Here is a 17,730-nt window from a genome sequence, read left to right on the forward strand (position 1 = left end):
ATCCTAAAAGCCAGTTTTAGAAGGTGTGTTATCGCCACCCCCCAGCCCCCCTTTTTTTCAGAGGATAAAAGCAAGGCTTAGAGAGGTTGCTTAACTTGTCTAATGTTACAAAGCTAAGAAGTAATGTGACCAGAATTCAAACGATCTGTTGGATTCCAGAGTCTAGGCTCTGATCATAAGCTATACTTCTTAAATTTCTAAAAACAATTTCCAGTTTTTTAGGTGAAAAGAAAGGGATGGGGAAAATACCAGAGGTCAGTATATAAATAATATAACCAATTACTGGGACAGAAGATTATAGATGATTTTTGTTTTCTTAGCCTTACATTTTGATGTTTTCCCACATTTCCTGAAATGAGTAGATTTGCTTTTAATTGCTTTAAAAATAAGAAACAAATGTTTCTAAGGGAAAGGAAAACAGCCCAGAAGGTTAACTGTTCCAATTGTTTATGTAGATCATTTCCGTGTTTCTCTGAGGGCCTCCTGTGACTTGTTGAGGAACCTGCTGGCCTGTCTCCTGTATTGATTTGTGTTGTTGAGCTTCAGTATTAGGTTTCAACTCCCTTTGAGTACTTCCTAGCCCTCAGAATCTAAAGTGCTATCTGTGTATAACTTTTATCTAAAGACACTGATGGCTAGAACTTCTTGGTGTTTATCTTTAGAAATCTAAAGTACCTGTGTCTTTGAAAGCTATGTTGTATCTTCCACTCATATTTGATTACACTGGTCTCTACATGTCTCCCACTGCACGATGGACTGCTTTTATGTGAATTTTATTACTATGATTTTTTACATTGGTGCAGTATTTGGGGTACACTCATTTAAAATTATATTTATCTTCTATCTAAGAAGACAGTTGGGTCCCAGCAGCCCCCAAATCATTTAGGAAAGTCAAAGGAAATAAAAAGGGGAGATTGATGTTACAGATGAAGTTCCTTAGTTTGGATCTATGTTGTTTATTTATTTATTTTTTTAAATTGTGTGTCAATGACTGTTACATAATTTCCAAAATCTAAAGGACTTCTTACATACCCAGGTCTAAACTAAATTGCCAGGCTAAATGGAGGAAGACTTTTTTTTGAGCTAAACTGGAATGCAGGTTATCAGAATGATTAAGTGAATGCCACTAACATTACTGAGGTCACTGTAATAGCAAATTCAAGAGAGGTTGTAGAAGATGATGGTTTCCTGTAATAAAGACCACACAGACATAGGAACTCTACAAGAAGGCAAACAAGCTAGTTGGTAAAACAAATGCTTTTAACAAAAAGGAATACAGTTATAGATTGAGTATCTCTCAGGTTATGTGAAAGGGCTTTTAAAAATTCCTGTGATGTGTCTTAGACATTCCAGTCATAATTTGAGAGGCCTCTCTTGTCCAGGCTTGTTAAGAATGAGTTAAGTGGGCTTTTCTAGCACTTTGTGACTTATTTATTTTTTTTCCCAAGAGCATCATTCTGATTTTTAAGTGATAAGCAAAATCACTTAACATCATCTCTCAGTGACTTTACTTGGCAGAAATGGGGGCTTGAAAGTGATGTTATTGGTTTTAAGCTTGAAGTGTCATTTAATGGACCCTTCATGGTCTTTTCCATTTATGATGACTTCACTCAGGCTCATCATTCTTTATATAGTTTAGCAGTGGAATTTCTAAACTATCAAGAGTGAGACAAAAGCAATTAGGGTGACAGATTTTTTTGAAAACATCATCTATACAGATGCAGTTGAAGAAATGACATTTGCTTAAAAGCACTTTGTGAGGTTATGTGTGAATAAACGTCCATTATGAAGAGTGCTGTTTCCATCAGAAAAGAAAAAAACTTCCATCTTGCTCCTTTTTTGTGTCTTTGGAGAATATAGTGACTGATGTGAACCAAACAATTTCACTTTTAAATTTGCGACTTCTAAAAATTCTTTTTCTGTGGCCTCAGAAAATCAGACAGTTGTTATTACAAATAGCAGCTCCACTCAGACATTGAATAGACAATTATAAATGCCTGGCTTCTTTCCTTTTTCGTGGTAGCTGGCTTTTAGATGTGGAGTAAAACCACATTAACCAGAGGACGTTGTTATTGGTGATTAGTGGCTTATTGCTGGGCCACATCTTTAAAGCGTCTTGTTTCAAAAAGCTTTCCTTTCATTGTCCAGCGAGGACCATGAAATATCATCTACTCAAACTCCTGCATTTGGTAGGTGAGAGATTGAAGCTATGAGTGACTGCCTGAAGGCACATACTGAGTTAATATCATGCTAAAGTATGTCTGTTTTTTGGATTCTGTAGATGGCCGCCCATGTCCTGTCATTCTCTGGGACTCATCTTTATCTCCAACAAGTAATGAAACTCACTCTTCTGTTAAGCTCACCTGGGGAACTTACCAACAGTCATTGAAACAGAAGTGCTGGCAGAATGGCCGAGTACCCAAACCTGAATGGGGTTGTACTGAAATACATCATCATGAGTGGTCTAAGCTGGCACTCTTTGATTTTTTGTTACAGGTAAGTTTATCAAATCACATTAGTGGTTGTCTAAGACTGACACTGAGTTATAGAAGTCTGACACTAAGGAATTTTCTGTACCTTGAGTTTTTGTGAAGCCAGAGTTTAAGTTCTACAGTGCTATATTTGGCAAGTATAATACCACATTACAAAATTTTGTGTTCTTTTGGAAAATATTCAGAAATGTCCCTCAGCTCTTTTATTAGTTTCCGAAGGAGTAATTTTTCAGTTCTTCAGTTCTGCAATAATCATAGAACCGATTTGTTGAGGAAACCCATGAAAAACTCTTCAAGGGGAATGGTCTTCTTGTATTTGTGAGGTGGATAAACTGATATTTGATGAGGCTAAGGAACTCATCCAAGTTCTTACAACTACTAAAACCTGGAGGCTGGAGCTGGGTTTCCCTGGGATCTGTTGATGGTAAAAATTTGTCTTCTTTCCACACTGAAGTTCCGTCATTCCACATTGTGTTTCACTGGTCACTTGGCCATGTAGCTTATGGCCACCATTTCTCTTGTGTTCTTTCCAGTAGTTTTTTGCAAATATTTAATTAAGATTGGATATTGTAGAATAATAAATATTGACCATCTACTTAACTGAATGACTCAGAATCCTACAGGTTTCCTATAACTTATCTCCTTTTGATAAGGATCTCATTACTCTTGATCCCTTCATTCTGATTACTGCTTTTCCCTTTCTCCATTTTAGAAAAACTGATTGGCTGCTGTTGTTGCATTGTTAAGTAGTATTTTGTGGAAATTTAGGTCTGTCTTAGGACATTTTCAAAACATTCCCCTTTTGTTTTTAATTTTTTATACTTAAATTTTTTTTAAATTTTTCTTTATTTTTGAGAGACAGACAGAATGCAAGTGGGGGAGGGCCAGAGAGAGAGGGAGACATAGAATCCAAAGCAGGTGCTGGGCTCCAAGCTGTCAGCACAGAGCCCACTGTAGGGCTCGAACCTATGAACCATGAGATCGTGACCTGAGTCAAAGTCAGATGCTTAACGGACTAAGCAAAGCAGGTGCCCCTCTCCTGTTGTTAATTCTGTGTGTGTGTGTGTGTGTGTGTGTGTGTGTGTGTGTGTGTGTGAAGGAACTAGAATGGGTTAAAATTGTAAGAAGGAAACCAGTTTAGTGCAGAGTCACAGTCTAAGGCATAGGAACTTTCAAGAGGAGGATGATATATGTTGTCAGTTCTGCAAAGCCATCAGTTGAGAACTGACCTAGAGAGCAGGCCATTTGGCAAGGAGGCAGTCAAGAGTCACCAAAAACTGTTATTGAGTCCAGCTATGAGGCTCAGACTGGTTTTAAGCATTGTATATATATCGTTATTCCATTTAATTAACATACTGACTCTGTGAGATAGGCATCTTTTCTCCATTTTATAGCTGAGTAAAAGGAAACTGAAGCATAAAGAGGTTATTATCAAGAACTGTGGAAAATCTGAGATCTTACCTTTCTTGAAAGCTAACAAATTAGCCAGCCACCTGTTCATAGATGCTAGCAGGTGACAAAAGATTCCTGGGTCAGAGACAGACAAATGACTTCATTACTCATGGTAGAGAAAGTGGCATGAGCTTCATGTTCCTTTGTCCCTCAAGTCCCATTGGGTTGATACAGGGTGGCCCTGGTGAATGCTGCATAGAGTGGATTTGGGTCACTACAGAGAAACCCTAAGCTTAGGAAACCCCAATCTTATAGAGGCTGCTAGCAAACCTGTCCAACCTTTCCCTGGAAGGAGACACTATCTTGGTCAGCAGACAAATCAAATCTGCTTTCCACATCAGAGGGAGATACTCTTTATATCTTCCAAGGCTATCTGCTATACTAACATCTTTGAAGAGACAGTGCAGAGCAAAATCTGATGTCAGATTGCATAAGATTGCAATGGAGAATTGTTTCTCAACAGTTACCTAAAACTTGTTTGGTATTACATAGCTAGTAAGTTCTCAAAGAGAGGGGTCAGCAGGTTTGGCTACATTCCATATTTTTTAACCATTACTGTGTGACAACTACCAGGTTATCCTTAGGTTAATGAAGGGAGGTGATGTGATGAAATGTATTAGCAATAAAATGAAGAAGGAGTGAAGATTTCTAGGGCTAAGTAGGTAAAGATATTTACCATGAGGCCAGGTGTTTGGGGAGTGGTCAATATAGATGTTGAAGTTCCTGAGGGTGATGACTAGGGGCAGGATGGAGAGGAAATTCATGAGCTTGGAAGTAAAGTCTATGAGAAAGAAATGACTTTGAGGTTTGTAACTGAGTCACATTAAGAGCTATCTTACACCGAATAAAGGGCAAACCCTTTAGAAGTTGTCTCTAGTGACATTTGTTTTAATTCTGGAATCTTCAACTAAATCTCAACCTACCTTCTGTTTTTGTCATTCTCCTTTCTACTGAGGGAAACAACAACTAGGGTTCAACCAATAATAATGTATTTATGCAATTCCTACCGTGCATTATACTGTAGAAATTGACACAGGGTAGCAAACTAGTAAAGATGGTTTATTCCTCCATCCCTATCCCTGTTTTTTTTTTTTTTTTAAATCACTTAGGAAAGAATAGTGTATGAAATAAAGATAGATACCTATAAGAATGGCTGGATGAAATAATATAAAATTTCTTACTGGTATAAGGTTAGCAAGGGAGAGCATTTTGCCATAAAATAGTAAAGAGGGAAGAGTCTGACTAAGATTGCAGGCTGTAAATGATAAAGAGGATAGACACAAATGTGAGGAAGAATATGGGGTTGGTAGTGTTCATAGGATGTTTAGGGCATTCTAAATGTACCATTTGTCTGAAACAGAGTCATTTAGGGAAGTAGTGATACTCCCCGCCTATAAGAGATATCATAGATCACGGAGGAAGAGAGCTTTTTTTTCACAAAAGGTGTGTTCACATTGTCACACTCTCTTCATTACCTTGACTGAGTGAGAATAAATTCCAACTGAGCCATGGTCTCCTGAGTGTGTCAGCAGCTTCTATCATCATGTCCGTTGTCTGTGGTCTTTAGGATGAATCTAGGCACCTCACTAGTATAAGTTTTCAACAAAGATAAGTATTTAAGTTCTTAAACTATTAATAATCTAACTATTATATAACACTTTCTATGTGCTTGGTACTGTTCTAAGCATTCTATACTAAGCACTGAGATATTAACTTATTTAATCCTCATAACAATTCTATGAAGTAGATATTATTATTATTATTATTATTATTATTATTCATATTTTAGAATTGAGAAAATTAAGACAAAGAGAAAGTAAGTAATTTGGCTAGAGTCACATCTCTGGTATCCAATAGAATTTGGAGTCGAACTCATGAGTTCTGGCTTAAGAGACGAACTTCTAAGCAATGCTTTCTTCCATTCATTTTATAGGATAATGGCACCATCATCTTCCAATTTCCCAAGCCAAGAATTTGGGAGTCATTTATATGCCTTGTGATACTTATCCTCACGTGCATACAGTGACCAAATCCTTGGTATCTACCCAATCCATCTTCTTTTAGGTATGGCTTGTGCTCCTATCTTAGTTCAGGCTTTGCCAGTTATTACCTGGATGATTCCCTCCAGTACACTCAAACTGCATGAGGCAAGATCACATTTGGCTTGAGATATTGGGCATCAGGCTGCTGCTACCTCTGCAGAAACTGATTCTATTGGCAGGTCAGTTCTATTTGTAGTATATCTTCTTTTTCCTTCTGCCTGGGGGAGGTGGTAAGGGTGTCTTTCACATTCTTGATAATCCATGAGGCTGTGATCTCTGCAAAACTTTACTGGAACCTGTTCAAGTCATGACACAAGATTGGACTTTCCAATTTTGGCTCGGCTAAAGTACTGAATCTGAAAGTCAGAAGGTAATTCAATTGTTCAGAGTTAATTTGGTTAGTATCTAAAAGAGTATATCAAATTATGCATATGAGGATGTCATCTGTGAGAATAGACTTACGTTTTTTTTTTTTTTTTTATTCATCCAACATTTAGTTACTTCCCACAGTGCAACAGACAAAAGGCTAATTTCCTATAGGTGCTGTAGCATTTTATTATTTTACCAATAAGGTGTGAGAGTGTCTATTTCTCTCTGTGTTGCCAACCTTGGGAAGTGGAAAACTGATTAATATTTTTAGTGATTTAATGGAGGGTAACGAGATCTTGTTTACATTTTTATTTCTTTCATTGCAAGTGAGATTATCATATTTTTAAATATTAATTATTTACAGTTCATTTTTTTGTGAGTTGTTTAAATCATTGCCCTTTTCATTGCATTCCATAGCTTTTCCTTATTGATTTGTAAAGACGTTTTTATATCACGAAAATTAACCTTTATCAAGCTTGTATGTCTCAGATAATTTTTTTACTTTGTTGTTTTTCATTTGACTTTGCTCATAGTAGATATTACTCCAGAGAAATTTTACATTTTTATATAATATTATATCTTTAAAAATATCTTTTTATGTTTATTTTTGAGAGAGAGAGAAAGAGAGAGACAGAGTGTCAGCAGGGGAAGGGTAGATAGGGAGGAAGACACAGAATCCGAAGCAGGCTCCAGGCTCTGAACTCTGAGCTGTCAGCATAGAGCCAAACACAGGGCTTGAATCCATGAACTGCGAGATCATGACCTAAGCCAAAGTCCAACACTTAACCGACTGAGCCACCTAGGTACTCCTGATAATATTATATCTTAATTTATCTTTTTACTTCCTGTATTTAGCATTATACGGTGTTTACAGAGAGTTGTTTGTTGAAAATATTTGCTAAAAATAAAAAAAGGAAAATGTTTGCTGAACAAATAAATGAATAAGTGGACATACATAGGCCATTTTTCATGAGTACTATAATAATTATCTTTACTACAACAATCCTTCTCATCAATTACACTGCAGTGTTTACCTTAAAGTCAAATATATGCCTCATTTAAATGGTGGCTGGGAATGTGTTGGGAGTGCATTGGATGGATTTTGTTAACAATCTTAGGAAAGTTCTGCCTGAAGCAAATGAAAATCACTTGTTCTAGGATGCTACAGCAAGGCGAGAGAGTACAGAACCCAGTTGTTAATTTTCTGTACACAACATTCTTATTGTTTTACCCAATTAACAAATCTACATTCATAAAGGCCATGCCATTTTACTGGGCCTGTAAAATGTGACGGAGGCACAAGTAACCTTTTATTCTTGAAGCCGTGGGGGTATGAACTACATAGACAAAAATTTACCTCTGTGAGGATGAAAAAGGGCAGTATTCTAAAGAGCATTTGAATTTCTAAGATTGGGAAATTTCTATCAAAAGTTCGTATAAAATAACAGGAAAAGATTTAGGAGATAGAAAACTTGCTTTTTGAGCTCAGAGATAGTCTGTATAATGGTTAGGAACTGAGATTCTGGAGCCAGCCTTCTATATTTCCATCCTGATTACCAATACTAATTTTTTAACATTGAAAAGTTACTTAATCTCTCTCTGCCTCAGTTTCCTCAGGAATAATTATATTGTTTATATAGAGGGCCATTGAGAGAATTCAATACTTTTACACACATGAAGGATTTAGAACAATGCCTATACATGATAGGTTCAGTGAGTATTACATATTAAGAAAGTGATCATCCAGAAATAATAGTAGAGGTCGATACCAATATAAGAATTAAAATATTTTATCATTATTTTTGTTCATTAAATTTTAAGTAATTCCCAAATCATTAATTTTTTCTACTCTTATGGACTTCCATACTTATAGATCTTATCCTATTAAGTTTTAATTATTTTTGACTAGTCTGTCTTTTTTAATAAGCTGTGAATTTCTCAAGGGCAAGTCCCTGTCTTATCCAACTCTGTAACCTTCCAGTTAATAGCAGAGTATCTGAAAATGTCACACTCAGGGCGTTATATTTTTGGTCAAAGAAAACTACCTAGTTATATTAAAATATTAAATCAAAAGTGTCAAATTAAAGATGTCAGAAGTGAAAGAAATAAAAGTGTAATTGCAATAGAGAAATAAGGTTTGTGAAGAGAATTAGAAGTTTAGAAAATAAAAAATCAAATGAATAGAAAATATTAAGTATTTTTACTATTTAATGAAGTTCTTTCTGTACTTGTATTTTCTAAGAATAGCTATTTATTTGATGAGAAATTAAGGAGTGTTTAGACAGAGGAGGACTAGCAGAGATGTGTTTGGGGAGATGTTTGCTTCTACCTTCAACCAAATAAGTTATACACATTTCTTTGCACTTGCACTTGCAGACTTTTTTTGGTCCCTATTCTGTTCTAGACACTTGGCAGGTTTAGTGCTGGTGATAAGATGGGTGAGACAGTGTCCCCGACCTGAAGAGTTATACAGTCTAATAGCATTAATAGAAAACCATAATAAAATGTATCAGACATCATAATTGAATGTTAAATTCTTTAGAAATAAGTAAGATGCTATTGGTTCTTATAGATTGGTAGCGAATGTGGATGAAAAACGTGACATTTAATCTAGAAACAAAATCTTGCAGTATCAGGTGAGTATAGGAGATAGGAAGAGAGTTTCAGAGAGAGGGATTCTAACAAAGGGCTAAAAGTATGAAAAAGTTGAGTGGGAAAAAGTATGCTTATGGAAACCTCCTGTGCCAGTAGGTAAGTTTCTCCCAGGTGGCTGTGAGTAGTAAACTTATGTTCACAAATTCAGCAAACAACAACAATATGACCTGGTAGGTCTTTTCCCCCTAGAGGTGTCTTTTGTTAGTCAACTCTCCTACCTTTTACCTGGCTTCTAATGATTTAGTTCCTGAATATAACACATTAGATTAATAGGTGTTAATCTCTGACATGTTGCCTTCCACTCTTTTTTCTATGCATCACTTTTTTTTCACTTAATGATGTGATAATAGTAAAAGTAAAACTTCCAACCAACTATCACCTAAACAAGAGAAATATAAGTTCTCACTAAAAGAATATTTTGTTCTGTAGGAGTATCCAAATGCTAGGCAAAGAAAGAGTCCCACTGTAGCCTCCATGATAGATTATGAGGGTCTTCCAAGCATCCCCCACCTTTTATCCCTACTACTCAGTGATCAAAGATCTCACCTCTGACTTTCAGAGATCACTCATAGATAGGTGCTCTGACAACAAGAGACATACCAATCCAGGGTCTTGGACACTGGGATTTCTAAGAGTTTGGATCAGTTCTATTGTTTTGCAGAAGTAGCATACTGCCAATGACACGGACAGTCAAGAAAATTTGGTAGAAGAGGATCCCATGATCAGTGACATTGGTTATCAGGCACATTATTGGTTAGAGATGTTGGTGACTGGAGACAAGTGACCAAAGTCATTGTTAAGGAGACACTGGTGATGAAAATAGTGTGATCGGTGATATTGGAGACACATGGGAGTGCTCAGATCTATCAACTATTAGAAAAACATTGATCAGTGACATTGGTGATCATGTTTCCTGATGAACTAGGACATTGGTGACTGGTAGCCTTGTATTTATTGGTAAGTCCAAGCAAGCAATTAATATAGTTTTTTGTTCATTTGCTAGCAAACAAAGAGATGATGTAAGTCAGATACTGTCTTGTCTTCAAGTAGTGAAGAAAGTCTGGGATTAGCTTTGGCAATACTGGTTGACATGCTGAGTTGGCAGGGACCTAAGGAGCAAAGATGGCCAAGGCCCAAAGGTTTGGAAAATATAGGTTACTGCTTTTTATTCTTTGTTGAAAAATCTTCACAATTTCTTTTTATGATGAGAATCACAGTTGTTCACTTGATTACAGAGAATATCTTGCTAAGGTAAAAGACATGGGAGTGTCTTGTTCTAGGCATTAAAAATGACCAACTCTAAACTTTGAAGGTGTAGGCGTGCTAAGAACTGAAACATTATGGTTTCTAGAGAATTTTAATTGTATAAAGCTAAGTATGCCTATTAAAATGAAATTCAAGTGTCCGTTCCTCAAAATCACTCCAATTATGGTTTTCTTTTTATCTCTATTAATACTTTCTAATCAGATTCTTATCAGTATAGGTCCAGATGTTGTAAGGGACTTCTAGCTGATCTCCTTGTCTCTATCTTCCCCAACTGCGATTTGCTGTGCAAATTATTGCTGAGTTTATTTTTTCCTACTTTCCTTTTAATTGTACTAATTGCTTCTCACAAGAATGAATGAATGAATGAATAAATAAATAAATAAAACTCAGAAGACTTCCATTGGATTGGAAAATAAATTTTAAATGCCTTCGTGCCTTACTGGAGAAATTTAAACATATACAAAAATAAATGAACCCTCAGGTACCTGTCATCCAAATTCAACAATTAATGAACTCATAACCAGGCTTGTTTTAGCTGTATCCCATGCTACTTCCCAAGCCCACATTAATTTGGAGCAAATCCCAGACATCATATTCTTTCATCTGTAAATATTTCAGTCTGTATCACTAGAAAATAAAACACACCCAAAAGAAAAATTAACAATAATGCCAGTCACATATCCAGTCAATGTTCAAGTTTTTGTCTTATAAATTATTTATTTATTTATTTATTAATTAATTTATTTATTTGTTTGCTTGCTTGCTTATGTATTTATTATTTCAGGTTGTTTCTTTGAATCAGGATTCAAAGAAAGCCTAGACTTTGTGATCAGTTGATATGTCTTTTAATCTATGGATTCCACCCCCCACCTCTTATTTTTTCCCCCCTATTAGCCTACTTATTGAAGAAAGCATATGTCTTGTTTTCTACAAGTTCTAGATTCTGGAGTTTGCTAATTACACTTCTCTGGTGTCCTTATTTGTCCTCCTGTCACGTGTATCCCATATACACTAGTATGGAGTTTATAGACTTGATCACATTTAGATTTCACTTATTTTCTCAAGACTTCTTCATAGATAGTGATGTATTCTTCTGCTGGGAGAGATAATGTCTTTTGGTCTTTCTTTTTTGCAATGGTAGCAGCTACTGATGCTCAATGTTGATCCATCAATTCAGTAGGCATTGAGAGACAGAGATATTTTAATTCCTCATCTCTTCTTCCTTTATTAGTTGGAGTACTTCTCTAAGGAGTAATTTCCCTTCATCTCTTATCTAGTTATAGTTGGTATGGCTGACATAATACCTGGTTGTCTAGTGGTACCATTTATCTAGAAAAATATTAACACCGCTTTTAAGAAACACTATGACCTGGGGCACCTGGGTGTCTCTCTTGGTTGAGTGTCCGACTCTTAGTTTCGGCTCAGGTCATGATTCATGATTTGCGGTTTCGAGCCTCACATTGTGGTCTGTGCTGACAGTGCAGAGCTTGATTGAGATTCTCTCTCCCTCTCTCTCTTTCTGCCTCTCTCTTTCTCTTTCTCTCTCAAAATCGATAAATAAACTTAAAAAAGAATAATAATAATAAAAAAAGAAGCACCATGCTTTGACCTCCTAACTTCCTTTCCATTCTTATCTTCCATCTCTTATATGTACTTCTGCACTGTAGGCTGAAGGGTTAACTGCAGGGTTATGTGTGCGTGTGTCTGTGTTATAGTTTGATTAATTTACTGTCTATTGGACCCCTCCCCAACCCTCCACCATGCTTTACTCACCACTGTGCCACTGCTTCTGCTCTCTCAGCTAATATGCAGCCTGTTCGTCACACTCCAATCAAATCCCTTCTTTGCAAAGTCTTCTGGAACTAATTCAGTCGTATTAAGCTTCCTCTTTCCTCTGAATGTCCAATATCATTCTAAAAAATTTCCACAAGTTTTGAGTACATTAAATCCACAGGGCAGCAACATAGAATAGTAATGATGTAAAACAATAGTACTGATATAATGTTGGCTTCAAATCCCAGCTTCTTCAATAGTTAGCTCTGTAATCTTGGGCAAGTTCATAATTTCTGAGCTTTGCTTTCTTTATTACTTAAATGGAGAAAGACGACTTTAGTTGGAGACTGATGTGAAATGAAATGCTTATCACATGAAATGCTTATCATGGTACCTGCCTCCCTATGGTCTGAATGTTTGTGTCTCACCAAAATTCATATGTTGAATCTCAGCCCCCATGGTGATGATATTAGGAGGTAGGGCCTTCGGGAGGTGACGAGGTCATGAGGGCAGAGCCCTATGAGTGGTTAGTACTGTTGTAAAAGAGGCCTGACAGAACTCCCAAGTCTCTTCTACCAGGTGAATACAGGGTGAGATGTTAGCAGTTTGCAATTGGGAAGAGGACCTTTACCCAAAAGAGATGATGTTGGCACCCTGTTGTCACACTTCCAGCCTCCAGAACTGTGAGAAATGAATGTTTATGAACTACCCAGACTGTGGTATTTTGTTAAGGCAGTGTACATGGACTAAGGCACTGGCAGATAGCAAGTACTCAATAGATCAGCTCAGATATCATCTAGAATCACCCTGTTCATAAGAATTTGAATGTATATATGTACACATAGCTATGATTTCTTGAATCTCCAAATACTGCAAGTCTTTAGTAGTAGGGCTCATGTAGGTTTTTCTGTGAATTTTCTGCAATAAAGAGCTGCTCACTACATAGCATGTGATGCTGTAGGAAACCATGTGATCCTATGAGGTTGTTTCCATGGACCTGCTGCTCAGGTCAAGTTGGGGTAAAAGGCTTGTCATCTTTTGCACAGATGGGGGAACTTCAGGAAAACCTCCTTACATGTCTGTTAACTGAAAGGTTCTCAGGCTACAGAACCTGGGAAACTAGTTGGGATTATATTTTGAGATTCTGTTCCTCAATGTCTCCATTCCCTTTGTTGAGACAATGAAAACAAAACAAAACAAAACAAAACAAAACAAAAACACCTCAAAGAACAAAGACTAACGTAACAAACACAATGTTTCCACCTTTTAGGATTATCCTGTCAACTTTTTTTTTTGCATATTTGTTTTTATAATTTACTTTAAAAATATAAACACATTAAAAATACTTCAAGTCCCCTTTGGCCATGTCTTCAAGTCCCCTTCCTACACTCTCTCCAAACAGATGATCACAGTCATGAGATGAGTGTGCATGTTTTCAGCCAATTGAAAAATAATTTTATATGCACAGTAAGTGGATATTTGTGTGTTTTTAAAAACTTAGATACTTTAAATGCAGTTGACCACATATTACTCCTATGCTTTTAAAAATTCGAGAGAAGCAGGGTTCTCTGTGGTTTTATGATGCCAATAAAAGGGGTGGTGTGGGAGGTGGATATTAGAAAGATTCTATTCCTGAGAACATCGATCTAAAGGTCAGAAGCCAAGAAATATTCCCTAGGTTGAAACAGCCTCTTAATGTAACAAATACCTTAAGGCATTTATTTGTTGCTTTTGGCCACTTCAACATCATGTGAAAGGCTTTCTTGGCTTCGGAGGTGTTTTATTTAAATAGTTTGCTTTATAACCATTTGTTCTGTTTCCTGTTTGCATAGCATAGTACTTTTTATTTTACTTTATAAACAAAACCCAGGAATTATAAGCATACAGGGTACTGCTTTTGAGGTTCAATTCAATTCAACAAACTTGAATTGAGGAATTTCTGTGTTCTGTCTAGACAATTCCTAATCAATCTGTGAGGCTCAGTCATCATTTGAGATTTTGAGACTTGGCTTTGAATCTGACACAATGTCATTTCTATGCCTGGGAACTATTGTACTCTTGTTTCTCAGTGTAATTCCTCTCCAGATGTCCTCTTGGTTAATCCACACAGTCAATTCCCCTTTGACTATTCATGGAGTACATCCCATTTACACATGCTCGCTCCTTCAGAATCCTGTCTTCCAAAGACAGTCTGATAAAAGTCTTTGGAAGTCTGTGAAATCTGTCCCCCTTACTGAAGAAACTGACCTGCTAGCTTGTACCTGTCCCCTTAGCAGTTAGACCTCAAAACCTTGGAGAGATTATGAAACCAAAAGTAGAATTGTATTGGCCTGTACTTCAAAAGGCAAATAGCTTCACTTTTTCTGACCTTCAAGTGGAATGTACGTCTGCTGCTAAAAACTTTCTACAGCAATATGACAGGATTGAGAAAGTAAACACAAAGGCACTGGCCTGTGAATCTCTGTTTTGGGCTTTGACATCATTGTTCTAGTGAAGGCCTGACTTTTAGAAACTGCGTTCTCTTACTTCACAGCATTTAAGCTATTTTTTTGATTCTTCATGGAGACAACTTTGAAGAGAAACAGTTGTCTAGCCATACTGACCCTGGTTTATCACAGAAGCATGGCTTATTAGCTACCTGGCCTTTACAACAAGAATGCATTTCTCTGGATCCTGGTCCACTTCCTGTGTTAAGACTGCTCTGTGTTTCAAAGCATATCCCTCCTGTTAAGGATCATACGGGTTCCTCAGATGTCTGCTTCCAACTTAAAAGCTTTTAGAATTTTATATATTCTTTCCGCCTACTGTCTAGCATTTATTCTCAGAGATTTCTGGCATTGATTATACTTAAAGCCTAATTTGCATAAAATGTGGACTAGGAAATTGGCTCACAGAGTCTGCTCTTTTATCAGTCTGAATCAAAGGGGAAAATGTCTGGTCAGGTAAGTTATATTCATAAGCTTCATATTGCTAAGTGACAACCAACTGAGCATTCCGGGGTCAATTCTAATTTAATTATTAATCAAAAGCACAGTATATGTTATTTAATGATATGCCATTTTTACTTATTTCAACCCTTGCCATGGAATTTATAGACTGGGCTGAAATTGATTAGTGCATAATTACTATGTCTCAATCCTAAATCTTGTATACATAGCTGGGCTGGAGAGATCAATGATTTGAGGCAGCCTGTGTGATTCCATAACAACCTTTCAATATTCAAAGATTGTTTAATGTATCATTTGAGCTAGCTTTGGGATTGGCTTCCCCACTAATCCTATGCCATTGAACCGCAGACAATTTGAAACCAACCTTAACTGCTGTGTTCCAGGAAAATAGGAGGTCTAAGCATCGGACCTGCATAAAGCCACCAGGAAGCAAATAAGAAAAGCATGGAAAACTCAATGTAAATTGTATTTTCATAGGAACACTTGAGAGGTCAGGCAGATGTTCATCTGGCTCAATGTTTTTTTTTTTTTTAATATTAAAAGCTCTTCAGCTGATTTTAATGTTCATTTATTTTTGAGACAGAGAGAGACAGAGCATGAACAGGGGAAGGTCTGAGAGAGAGGGAGACACAGAATCTGAAACAGGCTCTGGACTCCGAGCTGTCAGCACAGAGCCCGATGCGGGGTTTGAACCCACGGATCGCGAGATCATGACCCGGGCCGAAGTCGGACGCTCAACCAACTGAGCCACCCAGGCACCCCTGGCTCAATGTTTTTTGATGTAATTATTTTTAAAAGATTTATTTTGAAAACAATTTTGCCCACGGGTGCCTGGGTGGTTTAGTCGGTTAAGTGATTTCAGCTCAGGTCATGATCTCACGGTCCATGAGTTTGAGCCCCACATTGGGCTGTGCACTGTCAGTGCAGAGCCTGCTTGAGATTCTCTCTCCCTCTCTGTCTCTCTCTCTCTCTCTCGTCTCTCAAAATAAATAAGTAAACATGAAAAAAAATAATTTTGCCCAATGAAGTAGATTCAGAGAGGGTTAAGTGAGAGCTGGTGCATAAAGATGCTGTTAGTTCATGCCCTTGGCAACCATATTCAAGTGTTTGTTTATGGGCATAAATAACTAAGAGATAAATGGAACTTGAAAAAATTAGTACCAGATGGGATTGTTTAGGGCAATGGCTTTCTTGTGGCTATTTCAGGGGGTCCGTGAGGTCAACACTATTTCCATAATAATGTTGAGACTGTTTTTTGCTTTTTTCATTATGTGGATATTCTCAGTAGTGGGTGAATCTGTTGGTGCCTCAGCATGAATCAAAGCTGGCACCAAATTGTACCAACAGCTGTCCTACTCTTCACTGCCACTGTGCTCACATGAAAAAATACAGGAAAAAAATGCCTGATTCACTTAAGAATTTCCTTGATGAAGCAACGAAACTATTGATTTTCTTAAATCTCTACTGTAAATATGCATCTTTTAAAAATTCTGTGTGGTAACATGGGAAGAATGCCTAAGGCACTTGTAATGCCTCCCACAGTGCAATGTTTGTCTTGAGGAAAACTGCTTATGCAATTGTTTGAATTGTGAGCTGAACTAGCTGCTTTTTTCATTAAACATCATTTTAACTTGATAAAACAATTCCATTTCTCTTATTAATTTTGTTGGAAAGTATAGCAATTTCTTTCAAACAGTTTAACATTTGGTGGATGTATCAGTGTTATTTTTAATTTTAATTTTTTTCAAAAATTATTTATTTGTTATTTTTAAAGCTTTTATTTAAATTCTAGTTAGTTAACATATAGTATAATGTTGGTTTTAAGAGCAGAATTTAGTGATTCATCACTTACATATAATACCCAGTGCTCATCACAAGTGCCCCCCCAGTGTTATTTTTAAATGAATTAATACATAGGTAGTTAATGTTTTTTAGGTTTAAATTCTATATAGTAAGTAGCCCACATAAATTAATCCCTTTTGGTGTCTTCGATGACTGTATGTGTCAATGGTTCTTAAAGAAACTTTGAGAAGCGTGGCCTAGGGTCATTTTTCTGAAATAAACTTCCCTTTGTATAGTAGCTTATAACTTCACAAGTATTACAGCTCTGTGATTCTAAGATTCTGTGATTTTGATTTTAAGATTCTGAGCTTTTTACAAGAAAATGGATAGAGGAACACATGAAGGTCTTGTCTAAGGAGAGGTCTTTTGGTAGTTAGCTATCTGCATTAGATAGGTTTCAATAGGTGAGCTGAGTGAAGCCGGCAATCATTCCTTCATTTTTTCAACAGTTATTGAGTATGTGCACGGTGCAAGATGTGATATTGATCGATGTGGAGGATACACAGTGAATCATACTTAGAAGCATCCAGATTGTAATCTCCATGAAAACAAGAAACTTGTCTTTTCTACCTCGGGTGGCAGTATGATGAGTCAGGCAGAAGTTGGTAGAAATTCACATCATACACTAGTTGTATCTCCTTGGACAAGTTACTTAGGATCTCAGCTTTTTTCTTACTTGTAATGTGGGGAAAAACTGATATGTATCCTTTTAGGTTATTTTGATAAAGACTTTATGATATAAACTTGGATTTTGTATCCAAGTTGCATAAAGGGCTTTATTTTATAGCTATTTGCTAACTCAAGGAGCATAAAAACAAATCTATCTTCAAATAGGAACTTCTGTGTGTACATGTAGCAATAGTCTTTGAAAAAAGTTTAATTTAGGAAAGC

The 17,730-nt window shown here is 36.6% G+C and overlaps 1 protein-coding gene across 1 annotated transcript in view; it reads left to right on the forward strand.

Annotated features, from left to right (window-relative positions):
* Positions 1 to 17,730, forward strand: part of GASK1B (golgi associated kinase 1B) — a 48,308-nt gene that overhangs the window by 16,126 nt on the left and 14,452 nt on the right. Inside the window, exon 3 of the mRNA XM_058721045.1 lies at positions 2,282 to 2,496. Within this exon, the coding sequence (XP_058577028.1) occupies positions 2,282 to 2,496 (215 nt within the window). The remainder of the gene's footprint in view (positions 1 to 2,281; positions 2,497 to 17,730) is intronic.

This window comes from Neofelis nebulosa, chromosome 3, assembly GCF_028018385.1.
Source record: "Neofelis nebulosa isolate mNeoNeb1 chromosome 3, mNeoNeb1.pri, whole genome shotgun sequence".
Lineage (NCBI taxonomy): Eukaryota > Metazoa > Chordata > Mammalia > Carnivora > Felidae > Neofelis > Neofelis nebulosa.